Source organism: Ursus maritimus, unplaced genomic scaffold, assembly GCF_017311325.1.
Source record: "Ursus maritimus isolate PB19 unplaced genomic scaffold, ASM1731132v1 scaffold_22, whole genome shotgun sequence".
NCBI lineage: Eukaryota > Metazoa > Chordata > Mammalia > Carnivora > Ursidae > Ursus > Ursus maritimus.
In genome coordinates this window covers 20956736-20971456 of record NW_024424675.1, presented here as the reverse complement: position 1 = coordinate 20971456, position 14721 = coordinate 20956736, and the positions used below count along the sequence as shown (strand labels likewise).

At 54.2% G+C, this 14721-nt stretch overlaps 1 protein-coding gene across 1 annotated transcript in view; it reads right to left on the bottom strand.

Annotated features, from left to right (window-relative positions):
* Window positions 1-14721, bottom strand: part of RSPO4 (R-spondin 4) — a 33398-nt gene that overhangs the window by 692 nt on the left and 17985 nt on the right. Inside the window, exons 2-5 of the mRNA XM_040638664.1 lie at window positions 3081-3269; window positions 2294-2434; window positions 732-917; window positions 1-67 (exon numbers count right to left, since the gene is read on the bottom strand). The exon at window positions 1-67 is cut by the window's left edge and continues 33 nt beyond it. Of these exons, the coding sequence (XP_040494598.1) occupies window positions 1-67; window positions 732-917; window positions 2294-2434; window positions 3081-3269 (583 nt within the window). The remainder of the gene's footprint in view (window positions 68-731; window positions 918-2293; window positions 2435-3080; window positions 3270-14721) is intronic.

Genomic DNA, 14721 nt, shown 5'->3' with positions numbered 1-14721 from the left:
TGGTCCGGCCTCCTGTCCTTGCGTGGGCGCCGGTCTCTCCGGCCCTTCTTCTGGCTGGGGTTCCTCTCTGCACCAAGAGCACAGGGCATGGTTTCTGAAGCCAGTGCGGCTGGGGAAAGCCCCTCCGTCCATGTGCTTTTGAACACTTGCCCGACACTGAGCACCCCCAGGCTGCCAGCGTGGGGCCCGCCAAGAGATCAGAGGGCTTACTTGGGCTTTATTGAGAGTTGGGGTCCCCTCTTGGAAAGTTGCCTCTCTGGCCCCCGACCTTAGCTCTCACGTTTGCCCTGACTCATCTAAGTGTCCCAACGTGTGTTGAGCCCAAGTGTGGCCACGTGGGGAAATTTCTTTTATTTCTCTTTTATATGACTGATTTTTTAAAAAAATGACCTGTGCAAGGGGATTACATTATCCATGAACTTTGGAGTCATAAAGAGGGTGCTCTGAAATCCTTGTTTTAAAAGGGAGGCGGTCATTCTGAAAGGGCAGAGAAGTCCTGATGAAGGCAGGCACATATCCCTCCCGCAGCTGGGACTGACCCTGGCAGGGAAGCCTGCCTTCAAAAGGACACCAGGGAGGGCAGGACTTAACCCACGGGAAGGTATGGCTCATCTTGGACTTTCGGGCTGCCCTACAGGGGCTATTTGGGCAGGCGATCTCCCCAGCCCCCCAGCGCCCCCCCCCCCCAGGGGCCCTGCCTGCTGCAGCCCTGAATGCCGGCTGGTGCTCACCTGCTGGGCAGGGCCTCTGGATGGGACACTTCCTTGACTCAGACAGCACCTGGCAGGTTGCTGCCTCCTCCGGCCCGGCCCGGCCGGCCTCCCGCACCCGGGTCTCCAGGCCCCAGGCCGAGCCACATGTCTTCCCATTGTGCGTGCAGGGGCTCCAGCTGCTCCAGGGGCCCAGCTCACATTCTTCTGTAGGGTGGAGAGAGGGACAGACAGACAGACAGATCGGGTCAGCTGGCAGGGAGTGTCCTGCAGATCCCAGGGCAGGGTCGGGGGGCCTGAAGACATCAGCTCTCACAAGGAGCAGAGCGGAGACACTTCACTATCTATTGATGATGATGGGGGCCTGGGAAGAGCGCCGGACTAAAGCATCCCGGGCCAGAGGCAGGAGTGACTGCTGGCTTTAGAGGGGAAGGCTTCCTGGAGGAGGTGACAGAGGAGCTAAAGGGAGAGGAGGCGATCCAGGAAGCAGGGTGCAGGCAGGTGTGCACAGCCCCGGGGGCCTGGGGACCTTGTCTGAGGGAGGGCAGCTAGAGTGGGGGCAGGGGGAAGGCTGCGAGGGGGAGGGCAGGCCAAGAGGCCAGAAGGTCTCCTGGGAGACCCTTAGGGCCAGGACATCCTTTGACCTTGATCATGTGCCTGGGATGGGCTGTGGAAAGCGGAAGCTATGCCTTGCTATTGTGAAGAAAAACGAGGTCATGGGACAAGAAAGTTCTCAGTAGGAAACAATTTTGAAATACATATAAATGTATATATGCTTTCCTGAGTCCCTGAGAGGTAGGCAAAGAACAGGGCAGCTATTAATTCCCCCATTTTGCAGATTAGGCCACTGAGACCTAGAGCAGGTAAGGGGCCTGCTAAGGGAACAGAGAAGGGGCTCCACATCAGAACATGGCAAGTGTTTAAGATCCACTTGGGCCCAGAAACCAGGTCTCCAGACCTGAGAACAGTGGTCCTCCTGCTAGATATGTTCCTTCGCCAAGCAAGGGCTGAGCACCTCTGGTGTGCCTTGTGCTGTGCCAGGCACTAAGCGGCGGTAGGCAGAGACAGACCCGGCTCTGGAGCCCGGAGTGCACCACCCCGAAACGTCAGGCTGGAAGTGCAGCGTGCTAGTGCGGTAGTGGGGGCAGCACAGGCAGCTGCCGGAGCCCAGAAGACGCATGGGTCCCAGGGGCCTGAGGGACCCAGAAGGCTTCCTGGAGGAGGAGACTCCTGACCTGACGCTTGAAGGAGGGGTGGGGAGATTAGCCAGGCTCAGGGAGGGGCAAAAGGGAGACATGAAAAGGATTTGAACCCAGGTCTGTCTTATTCTCAAATCAGTGCTCTTCCTGTGAACTCTGGGGCCTCCCTGGGTAATAGCCACAGAGCTGATGTCACTAGTGACAGTGATCATAATAATGGTGCTCACGATGGCTCCAGTGCATTGAGGGTCCCTGTGTGTCCCTGACGTCACCTGTTGGGCCTCCCAGCACCACGTGACATTCTCCTATGGTTCTTCCAGGTCCCCTGACAGCCCTCACCAGCCCCGCAAGGGAAGGAGGCAGGGCGAGGAGGCCCGCACTCACCCTGGCACTCCCGTGTGCTGGGCTGGGCCACGGTGCCCAGCGGGCAGGTGGGCAGACACTTCCCCTTGTACAGGAAAAACCGCCTCTTGCACTGGATGCAGAAGTCCTGGCTGAAGCAGCTCTCACACGTGGCCCCGCATTCTGCAAGAGAGCCGGCATCACCCCTGGTGAGAGGAGCTGCCCAGAAGGGGGCCCTCTGTGCCTGCCTGAGGTGGAAAGGCCTTCGAGCAGCCTGAGCTCTGCAGCACCGGGGTCAGGATTCAGTCTCCTTTGAAGCCCACACCTGTGTGGGAACTGCATTCGAGAACTCCCTTCTTCATCTGCACTGGGGTCAAGATTCCCTTCCTCATTTGAGCCAGAGCTCAGAGAGGGCAAGTGACTTGTCTAAAGTCACACAGCAAATCTGGGCTGTGAGTGAGGACTTCCTGCTGCATTTCCATCAAAGCTCAAATGTGGTCATGACTTCTGTCAGGTCACAATGAAAATTAGAGTTAGGATACCTTTTCCTATTTGAGCTAGGCCCAGAGAGGGTGAGTGACATGCCCAAGGCCACACAGTGAACTAGGCTAGATAGAGGTGAAGGGTTTTCTGCTCTATTGTGCTGAGACCAGCGGGGGCACTGACTTGCTTAGGGCTTCTGAGCCAGCCTGAAACCGAGCAAGTATCTGAGAGTCTGGGCTCAGGCACGCGCCACTTGCCCTGCGGCCGTGTTGGGGTGAGAGGTGGGATGTGAGCCAGAGGTCTCGGGAGCCCAGTGCTAGCACAGGACGAGGGAGGAGCCACGTACTTTTGCACCTGTTGACCTCTTGGCCGCGGACGCCGAAGTAGCCGGAGGGACAGTCATGCACGCACTTGCCGTACTGGCGGATGCCTTCCCGGCGGATGAACAGAAAGAGTCTCTGCTGGCAGGTGGAGCAGCCATTTTCCTCTGAGCAGATGACACAGCCGGTGCAGTTGCCCCCCGGACCAGTGCCCACTGCCAGCCAGACCAGGGTGGACGGTGGGGGACAGTGGGAGAGAAAAAGTCAAACCATATATGTGAGCAACTCAGACTGCATCATGGGGCATATTAGCTGAACACATGGCCACCCAGACAAAGCACTACATTTCCCAGACCCCAATCTGGCCAAGGGGGTATAAGCTAGAGCAGTGTGTGCAACTTCTAAGAAGCTGCCTTAAAGGGCAGGGACATGCCCTTCATCATCCCCTAATCCTTCCTGATGGGTGGAATGTGAGCACGATGGCTGGAACACATGCAGCCACTTTGGATCATGAAGTGGGAACCATGTGTTGAGGATGATAGAGAAATAAGAAAAAAGAGCCCGGGTCCCCGAGGAGGGTAGAACCGCTATACCAGCCCTGGTCTGTCCGTGTAGACTTACAGGAGAGAGAAATCACTGTTTCATTTAAATTATTGTTATTTGGAGTTTTCTATAACTCACAGGCAAACTTAACCTTTACGGAAATAGTGTGTGTTTTTCAGTGTGTGTGGGGGGTGGGCTTGCATGTGGGGGTGGGGGAGACCCTCGTCCTCCTGCTTTGTTTCTGAACAAGACTCCCTCCCTCCCGTCACCATTATCAAACGCTCCCAGCGTCATCAATATAGCGGGCTGAGGGGAGGAAACTTTTGTTGCCCCAGTGTCAGCAACCAGAACCCAAAGCTGGGAAGAAGGAGGCAGAGAATACCCTAGAAAGAGAGCCTCTCCAAGGCATTGCTGCTATCCTGACCATCACCTGATTAAGCCGACCACTTAGAGAGAGGGGCTCATGGGAGTTCCGAGTTGTCAGCCTGGGGCGGGGGTGGGTGGCTATGGCTTTCCCTCGGTTCCTAATTCCCAAAACCAACCGAGAAGAGAGGCAGGGTGCCCCTTACAGAGACGGGGTGCCTGCAACAAGGCGTGGCCAGCTTCTCATGCCCCAGTTGGGCATTCATTTCTGTTGCAGCCCTGCAGCCCTGCCCCTTCCCGTGCCTCTCTGAGCAGAGAACAGAGGCCAGGAGAGAGAAGGGCAGAGCTGAGAGGAGAGGCAGCAACGGGACACACTGTTGTCGTTCACGGCAAGCACGAGGGGCTTCTCAGCAGCAAGGGACCCTTAGAAGTAGCCGGGTTTCAGGGCTGATGCTGCGGCCTCACCCAAGCAGGCTGGCTGCTGGCAAGTGTCCCAGCAAGAGGCAGCGGGGAAAACCACTGGAGGTAGGAGCTGGGGAGAGTCAGAAAGTGCCCGGGTGTCGTGAAGGACCGAGCAGCTTCTTAGAGGCAACTGGGGACACGTTAAACTGTTCCGCGTTTATACCCCATCAAGGTCAGACCGTTTAATAAACCAGTAACACACCTTGGCTCGCCTGAGCCCACAGCCACCCAGCATAGGACATTCTTGACTCTCCAGCTCTGCCCCCCCACTTTCTATTGGTGCCTTATCTGCCTTTTAGAGAAATTCCCCATTGTGTGAGGACCTGGAGAAGGGCAAATCCTGGTCCCCTTCCCCCCCCCAGAACAGAAACCAAGGAAGTCCAGCCCTTCTTCAAGTTGGCGGTGATGGGCAGTGACCAATAAGATACTCATTCCTGTGACCCCAAGTCCTGGGAGTTGGACAAAAAGGGTGAGGGGCTATGTGAGGATGAGGGTCATGGTGAGGTGTGCCCAGACCAGTCTGGGCCTTTTCCGCTTCCCCGCCCTCCCGCTCTGGGATGGGTCCCGCCATTTCTCCAAGTCTGATCTCTGGCTGCCTGGATCCTGTGAAGCCCCACATCCGGCTGATCACTCCCGTTGCTGCAGCTTTCACCTGAGAGCCCTGACTGGTCCAGCGGGCTCACGAATGCCCCTGGGAAGAGAAACAGCCACAGAAGAGCAGAGTAAAGGTTGTGTGTTTTCAAAGCTGTAGCCCCACAGGGACCTGAGGGCAAAGAGAGAGAGTGTGATGTCATAACAGGGGTCCCCAAGGCCAGAGAGAGAACATCAGCTGAGAAGCAAACAGAGCCCAGACCTCCCACCCAATGGGAAACAGGTTCAATGTTGATAAGACAGAATTATTATTATGGCAAGGATGAGAGGAAACTTTCCTTTCTGATGGGAGTGTAAATAAACCCTGGAGAAAAATCCAGCAACATCTAGTAAATTTGAGGATGTGCCTTTTCTGATCACAGCGATTTGGCCCGTGGTGTAAGCCCTAGAGCAGGGCTTCTCAAACTCTTGTATCAGCCTCTCCTACAGGTCCCGTTACAACACATAGCGCTGGGTTCCACCCTGAGTGTCCGCGTGTCTGCCTGAGTAGATCTGAGGCGGGGCCGTGCTCTCAGAACCACAGGCACAGAGAAACTCTTGTGTCTGCGCCCAAAGAAACATGAGCAGAGATGTTCGCTGCAGCATCATTTAATAGCAAACAACTATAAACACCTGTCTATCAAAAGAAGAGAGAAGCACTCCGGGGTGCAGTCCCATACCTCAGCCATATACCACATATAGGACCCACGATGCATGACTGAGGCGGAATTGCAGCTGTCCTCACAGATACCTCTCAGAGACAATGCTGACAGCGAAAATGCAAAGTGCACAATGAATCATAGAGGAAGAAGCCATTTGTATAGAGTTCAGAGCCCTGCCAAACGAGACTCTGGGACATATATGATACTAATATTTGTATTAAGAGTAGATGTAAGGGGGGCACCTGGGTGGCGCAGTCGTTAAGCGTCTGCCTTCGGCTCAGGGCGTGATCCCGGCGTTCTGGGATCGAGCCCCATGTCAGGCTCCTCCGCTATGAGCCTGCTTCTTCCTCTCCCACTCCCCCTGCTTGTGTTCCCTCTCTCGCTGGCTGTCTCTCTCTCTGTCAAATAAATAAATAAAATCTTTAAAAAAAATAAAAAGAGTAGATGTAAGGGACTGATAAACACCGAATTCAGGATGTGGCTCCTCCCAGGCAAGAAGTGGGGAAAGATACGCAAATGTTCATTGTGGTTTTTATTCTTGACTGTAGGTTTGAAATACTTTACAATAAAAATATATTTACAAAAATGTTTAGCTTCTATTGTGTGGGGGGCTTGGGGGAAGGATGGGGGAGGGAAGAGGACTATCTTCTACTCCTATCCCTCCCAGCTTCCTTCCCCAAGCCCTGGCCCATCCTCAAGCTGACATTTGGGGGAAGAGAAGGTGACAGAAGTTCTGAGAGCCGTGGAGACCTGCAGCCATGAGCCCTATGTTAGTTATGCTCCCAGGTCCGTTCTCTCCTAAGTAAGGGAACCCTTAGGTTTAGCCAAAGGCATGGCTTCCAAGAATAAAGACTACATTTCCCAGGCTCCTTTGCAGAGGTATGAGGTGCGGTGCCTAAGTTCTGACCAATCGGCTTCAAGGGGGAGTGTCCCGTGCCACACTCTGGGAATGACCTTTAAAGAAGGGCGGCTCTGTTTTCCTCCCCTTCTTCCTCTGCCTGTGGGATTGCGGACTTCGAAGCCAGAGCCAGGGCAGATGCAGGGGGCAGAGGGACCTGGCAGAAAGGCCGTGGTGCGGCCATGCTAACCCAGGGCTGTCTACCTCAGATTCTTGTATAGGAGAGGGAGGAAAGTGTTGCCCCTCTTGTTTAGGCCAGTGGAACTTTCTGACAGATACTGAAGACTGCATGAGCATGGCTGATGCTGTGGGCTCTTCAGCCTCGCAGGTGGGCACAGGGTGACGTCAGTGGAGACCAGGGTACCTCTCCTCAGTGCCTTGGTGCTATGTAATCCTGCTGGACCTGAGATGCGGCCCCACAACAAAGGGCAAAGGGACCCTCACCTGGCTTGAGGTGATCTCTGCCACCCGGCGGAATAGGAGTTCAAAGTAGAAATTAGATTCAGTTAGAGAAAAACAGAATAACATACCCTGCAACTGAGTGTGTGGACAGAGACTCACAGCCGGCACGAGTGACCTTGCCCACTTGGCAGACGAGCAGACAAGCTCAGGGAGGTGAGAGGCACTCCCAGGGTCCGGCAGCATGCATGGAGGCGGGGACCCCGTCAGCCAGCCTCCACTGCCCACATGGAGCATTCGTTCAGGGCTCCTGTGTGTCAAGCCGAGCCTGGGGCGGCGGGGATGAGCCGTGCATGGCCCCCGCCATCATGGGACCTCACAGCCGGTGGGAGGGCTGAAGCCCACAGGAGTGGCTGAATGGTAACGTAGACGGGACAAAGCAAACTCTTTCTAACCGGTCTCTGGCAAGAGCTTAGGAATCATTCAGCCCAACCCCTGCGGTTGCTCTGGGGATCCTGAGACCACAGGGGTGGAACCTTCCCCAAGGTCAGGTGGCCAAACGGCAATGAGAGCTGCAGCATTTTTTGTAGAGTGACATTTCAACAATGCTGAAGACAGAAGAATCTGATAAGGAGCCTCCTCTGACCTTGGATGGGGTGTGTATGTGTGTGTGTGTGTGTGTGTGTACACATTGTGCATGCAGGGGATGGATCTCAACTGACTTCTTTCAAACTCAGGTGTTTGAAGAGGTAGCTTTGCCTCCTTTCGCGTCCTTGTTCCTGGTGGTGGGCTAGGGTGCCCTCTAGTGCCTCTATATTGTAATGGCACCTCTAACTTTCAATTCTGATGGCTTCACTCTGGCTTTTCATCATCACATCTCTGTAACTTGTTGGAAAGAGCAATGCTATTTCTCTCCTCCCTAAGGTCATGGGTGTAGAGACTTGAGTGATAATTCTACGAATAATAAGTGATGACCACGAGAGTTTGTACAATGCTGCTTTAGAAAGATCCAAACGTAGGGGCGCCTGGGTGGCTCAATTGGTTAAGCGTCTGCCTTCTGCTCAAGTCATGATCCCAGGGTCTTGGGATCAAGTCCTGCAGCAGGGTCCCTGCTCAGTGGGGAGTCTGCTTCTCCCTCTGCTTCTCCCCCACCCCTTCCAGCTTGTGCTCTCTCTCACTTACTCTCTCTCAAGTAAATAAAATCCTAAGAAAAATAGAAAGATTCAAACATGATAGTTCTTAAACTTGACTGTGCGTAAGAATCCCCAGGGAGTCTTGTAAGGTGTCTCGTTCGGGCCCAGGAATGTACGTTATAATAAGCCCAAAATAAATGTAATAGGTATTTTGGATGTGTCTTCCCTGCTCACCATCTCCTTTTCCCGACAACCAGACCTGGCAACCATGCTTGAATTGCATGACCCTGTCCTTTGGCCAATGGACAAGTGGCCAGTGGACAGACTGAACTAGGGACTGATGGCTCTTCCTGCCTGGTCAATTAGACCGTCTGTCTTGAGAATTTTAACTTCGGGCCAGCAGTCACTGGTCTGGGTTGGCCTCTTGATCTAAGGACATTTGCAGGAGGGCAGGGTAGTGCCCATGTGTGAGAAGCTTCGGTGGGCACTAGCATCTGTGGCCCCTCTCTCTGCTAACAGAGACCCCATCCGTCTGCACTCTCTGACTTCGAGGTTCATGTGGAGTCTCTCCAGCCAGATGCACTTCACCCCAGGTCCTCTTGACTATAGTGGTTGGTTCAGACATAGGCACACGTCTCAACAAGATCTAGTCTTGAGATTTTTGGGGGGGAGTGGTTAACAGGTGTGTGTGTGTGCACACACATATGCACGTACATGAATTTTCTTTTCCACTCCATTTGGATTAGGAAGATGTAAACGAGAGCTGGTGGGGACCACATGACAGAAGGGTGTCCGGAGAATGGAGGCCACAAAGCAGCAGCATTGCTAAGAGATTGTGTGTGCACCTGGATTCACCCTTGGGAGGGTCCTTAAATTCTCTTCTTTTCTCAAGCCACTTTGGGTTAGGTTTTCTGTCACTTACAACCAGAGACTCCTGACTAATACACAGAAGCAGAGAGAGAAAGAAACACATCATATGCAGAGAGAATAAAGCAACCAGAAACCTCATGGGCCCCAAAAGGCAAAGTTTCTGACCATCATAAGCCCAGGTTCCAGTTCCCTCAAGGCCAAGGGACCTGGAGCCCCAGCCACCCAGCCTGCCTACCATGGTTCCCAATGGGCCTTGGGTTTTAGGGAACACGCTTTGAAAGCCCCTCGCTTCTTTTATACCTCAGCTGTCTCCTGGCCTTCAACACTGGCCTCTCCCAGCTCAGGTGCACATTTCTAAATGAAAGCATTCGAGCTCTACCTGCAACCCCCTGGGTTTTCAGGGGGCATCAGAGGGGATGGCACCCCATGTGATTTCCTTTATCAATTGTCTCCCATGATCACAACCATCCTCCCCCACTCAAAATACCAGGCCCCAAATGCATGGCCCTGTTTTACTCCAGTGGTTGGACGGGTTTGGAATGACATCTGAGTCACTTTGTCTTTCCCCAAGCAAATGACAGTGGAATGGATCACATCAGGCTTGGCAGTTTCCAAAGGGACGCAGGCTTATAGCAACTCTGAATGCATGCGCTAGCCCGGGGTTGAGCGATCCGTTCATCCATCCATCCATCCATGCACCCAACCAATAGTACTCTGCGTCAGGCCCGGTGCGACGGGCTCTATGGTTATGTGCTTTGGGGGGCAGCCGTGTGATCATGGGCAAAGTGCTTTAGCTCTCTGAGCTCACTCTAGTGTAAAAGGGAGTGATAAGGCTTATCTTACAGGGTTGTTGTAATTAAAAGAGGCGGTTCCTGGAAAACTCTTGGCTTTGAGCCCGGCCCAAAGCAGGCCCCCCCATACACTGGATACACTGTGGCTATTGTTGTCACATTGAAGCGATGACCTGTTCTGTGCCTTCAGAAATCTAAGGACATGTGTTATGGTGCAGGTGCCCAGGTTCCAACCCTGGCTCCACCACGCATGGAGTGACCTTGGACCAGTACCCTCATCTCCGTGGGCCTCAGTTTCCCCATCTGAAAACCTGTGGTAGCAATTCCTACCCTCGTGGGCCTTGATAGGAGGTGTGTGCAAACAAAACAGCGAGTGCCTGGCACATAGTATGTGCTTCTTTATCAGTGTAAGGTCAAGTTCCTTTCCTGCTCCCTCACTGTCATGGCCCATGGTGGGATGTCAGGCCCCACTTGGACCCTCTTCTCTTTCACAGGTGAGCAAACAGAGACCAGAGGTGCTCCTGGTCAGCAGGGCCCAGGGAGATGGTCTTCAGGGCCGCCATGAGAAGAAGTATTGGTCTTGGGTGAAGGGCGGGTTTATCCTTTCTGTTGGGATCAGGGAATGACCTGTGTCTTCCAACAAGGGTTCCCAACCTCTGGGTGACCCACAGCCTGAGAACAACCCCAGGCACCTCATAGCAATAGGAGTCAACAGCTCAACGTTTGCGAGGGATCTCTGTATTTTTTCCATTTGGGGATTTCAAGTGGATTCAAGGGTCATCTCTGCTATATCATGCCTCCCACCCACCTTCAGCCTGCAGAGCTTTCTGAAGGGGGTCAAAAGGCAGAGGGTGACATCTAAGACCCCGAAGATTACATGTTCTCCCAGACAGGTTCACGTCCTCAGCAGCCCACAGCGAGTCTGTCTCCGAAAAATCTGTAATACCCAAGTTGAGAAATCCAGCCCCACACTTAAAACAAAACAAAACAAAACAAAACAAAACAAGAAACAAACAAAAGAACCCTAATTTGGATAGATGGCTAACATTAAAAAAAAACAGATTTCACATAAAAAGCTGGAATTTGGACCTCTCTGGAAAAAATCCGAGTATCTACCAACACTGGGCCTGCATTCCCATAAGGCAATAATTGATTGAAGTTACACAGCTGGGCACAGGCTCGCCAGGCTGCCCCACCATTCCCTTTAATGATTCTCGGCACTGAGGGCAAAGGTCAGCTGGTCTGTATTATCATCTTTGAGCCTCCGTTTATCTCACACCCATCTCACTCACTGGTGTTAGGAGGCAATGTAGAGCAGGGGTTCTCAAACATGGGGGGCATGCATCCGATTCACCTTGGACTTGTTAAAACACAGCTGGCTGGGTCTCCCCCATGGGCTGGTGATTTGGTGGGTTTGGGCCGGGTTTGAGAACGCGCACTGCTAACAGGTTCCCAGGGGCTGCTTGTGCTGGTGGTCCTGGGACCACACTCGAAGACTGGAGTCGGATTAAGAGCCAGACTATGTGGGTTCAGATCCCAGTTCTGCACCTTATCCTTGCCCATATGACCTTGAACTCGTGCCTTAACCTCTCTGGGCTTCTGTTTTCCCACCTGTAAAACAAGCGTCATACTGGCTGACCTTCCAGGGGACGTTGTGAGGACCCCAGCAGGCCTGACACCGACGAGGGCTCAGGATCATTCCTATTGCCACCTGCCACGCGTCTGGGGGAGTCTGTGATTTGGGACTTGCTTGGGCAATCAGTGCAGAACTTTTTATTTTGATGTCAACATTTTTGGGGGGTGGAGTTTCTTCCTAATTGGGGTGTGCCCAGGGAAGTGCGCCTAGCATGAGAACATCGTGTGTCATGGTTGACTGAGGATTTAACACAGCTGTCCCCGAAGGCCTCCCTGGGGGGTGCGAAGGATGGGGATGGAGAGAGACTGCTGCCCCTTGCCCCAAGGCCATGCGACCTGAGGAGGGCCAGTCCCTGCCCTGAGTCCTGCTCTGTCCCTGGGAAGGATCCAGAACCATGGTGGAAGTGAGGGGGCTTGCAGAGAGCGCTGGGCAGTGTGTCCTCTCATCCTCGCCTGGCAGTGGGGGACACATGTCACTGATGACCAAAGGAAATAAACAACATCTGGGCTCCCGCCTGTCCACTCAGGCCACCACATATGGGAGGCAGTCACTGCCACTAAGCTAGCCCGTGGCACATCCCTGACTGGGGGGCAGATTGCACCATCCCCAGCAAGGAATGGGCCCTGGAGAGGACTCCCAGCCTGTAGTCTTCCACGGGGTGCAGGGCTAAAGGTCTCCAGCCCCCTGGCCTCTTCTCAGTACCCAGGGGGGATCCTAGAGGGCCTCACATTCAGCAGAATGTTGGGGTGGTCTTGGTTTTGGAGGCTGACAAACCACCACTTCCTGGTTGGGTGAGCTTAGGCAAGCGGTTTCACTACTCTGAACCTCAGTCTCCTCTTCTGCAAAATGGGGACAATAGCAGCAACCAGCTCCCAGACACTTGTCTGAAATGACACGAGCTCATCCATGCAAAGTGCTTAGCACAACCCATGGCAGACAAACGGACACTATTTATTATTCTATTTCTGTGAGAGACATGGGAGGCGCCCCAAGTTGCTCCGTCGAGGGCCGGGGCACAGTTTGGAGTGCTCTCCTTCAAGTTTCCATAGCTTTGCACTTTGTGCTCAGCGAACTGCAGCTGGGGTGGGAGGGCCAGGTTCACACGTTGCAAAGGAAGTTGATGATGTCCCTTTTCCACCCCTGCCGGGTGAGCCCCAGGAGGGCAGGGAAAAACCACAGCGCCCCACGCAGACGAGTCAGCACCTTGCTTTCGCTCATCCTAATCATCCTGACAAATACTGCCCCTCCCAGCCTCAGTCTTCCCAGAGCCGCTCACCATCCCACGTGGAGATGCTGCAAAATTCACTGGAGAACTACCGTCATACCCATTCCAGAGAGCAGACAACTGAGGCCCAGGGCAGTGCTGCTGCTTGCCCAACGCACGCAGTAGGAGGCGCAGCAGACAGTCAGCCCCGGGCGGGGTGACTCCAGAAGCCGAAAGCTTCACCTCGAGGCCACGCTGTCTCCCAGGTGCCAGTGTACCCCCTGCCTCCCTCAGTCCTCCACGCTGAACAACACTGCCCCCCGGCCCCCTACTAGGGCCTTGCCAAGTTCCCAGTGCTGTGCTTAGGCCACTGCCTCCTTCCACGTCCATTTGACCTTGACTGAGACAGGAAGTTGGCACGGCTGCCCAGTACAGGCCGTCCAGGGACTGAGCCCACCTCTTCGGCAGGTGTCCTTCATTCTCCCCTCTGCTGAGCTCAGCCCCGGCATGTGGAGCAGGTTAGCACGTGTGCCTTCACCCCGGGGAGCGAACACCTGTCTCCATTGTTCTTCCTTCAGGTCCCTTCCAAACTCTCTCTGAGGGATTTTCCTGGTGCCCCCACCAGGGCTTCGGGAGGCGGGAAAGGGCCCGGCCCCGCTCCAGGCACTGATCTGGATCCAGAAGGAATGCTTTACAGACCCTGGGGGGAAGGCAGGATGGGGGGTGGTGGGGAGCCAGGGTTCACACCCATACCTGCTCTTTCCCAGCCCGTGGTGATCCTTTGATTTCAATCCACTTAGAATCGCCTGGCGCTGCTTATGAAAAGCAGAGGCGCCACTGCCTCTCCATACGTGGGGTTGGTTGAAAGCTTATGGCCGTGTGCCCGGGGCGGCACACGGAGTGCCCGGGGCTCTTGGGTGCAAAGGTAGATTTTGATACTAAAGGTCTGGGGTGGGGTCTGAGATTCGGCTTTTCTACAAAGCTCCCCCGGGAGGCTGATGATGGCTGGTCCCTGACCTCATTTTCAGAAGCAAGGAGGTTGGCGTTGTTATTACTCCTCGTTATACAGGTGAGCCGACTGAGGCTCAAAGGTCAACCCCTGGACAGAGCGGAGCTAGACAGATTCCCCAGACAGCACCTTGCCCTAGGGGCCTGATGATGCATGAGAGGCCGGGGTAATATTTGCAAGGGCAACCCGGCTCCTCTTACCACTCATGGGAGGGCCTTTCCAAGTAGCCCAAGTTGGGGACAGTCCCAAGTTCAGCAAGGCAGGAAGGGGAGGGACTGGGTTTGTTTGTGCCTGAGTGTGCATGCTGCTGGGACAGTGGTGGGTGTGGGCGGGCAGGGGAAACCCACCTCAAAAGGTTTCTAGTGCTCAGGGTTGAAGCATGAAGTCCCTGCCCTGTGTTGCCCCTGCCTGGCCCTCCTGCTAGGTTCAGAGCAGGCTGCTTGTGCCTGGCACACATACCCCCCTCACCAAACCAAATCTCTGCTTCCCTTTCCCCTAACGAGCCACCCTGCCCCCCACGGAGGCATTCTGCTCTCCATTAACCACTCATCAAGGGTGGTCACACTTGTGTTCCCCGTGGGAGCCCCATGGGTACAGGGGAAAGCCACATTACTGACCCTCAGAAAAATCATCATTTTTTGTAAAAAAGGATTGCTATTCAGCAAGCCACATGGGGGGTAGGAGCAGCCAGCGGAGACTGGGACCAGGTGGCTCCTCTGGGACCCATCTCCCCAGAGCTCGGCTCCCTGTTATCCATGAACATAGATCACCATGCAGCCGTCCCGAGTGTAAAACTGTCAGGAAATCAGTCTGCCTATAGCATTGGCCCCAAACTGTCTTGCATGTGAAAGTGGCATCCTGCTGTCAATTATGTGAGATCGTGTAAGAAACTGTCTTGCCTTGTCCTACACGTGCAACGGTCACAAAATTGTCAAGCAGGTGCAGTTGCCATTCTTTTGAAAAAAAATATTGAGAAAACAGTTCCTTTTCTCTTTCAGCTACAGGCACAGGCTTGCCATGTGAACGTCCCTGACAGTTTGCTGCGACGCTTGGAGCCTCCGTTTCTT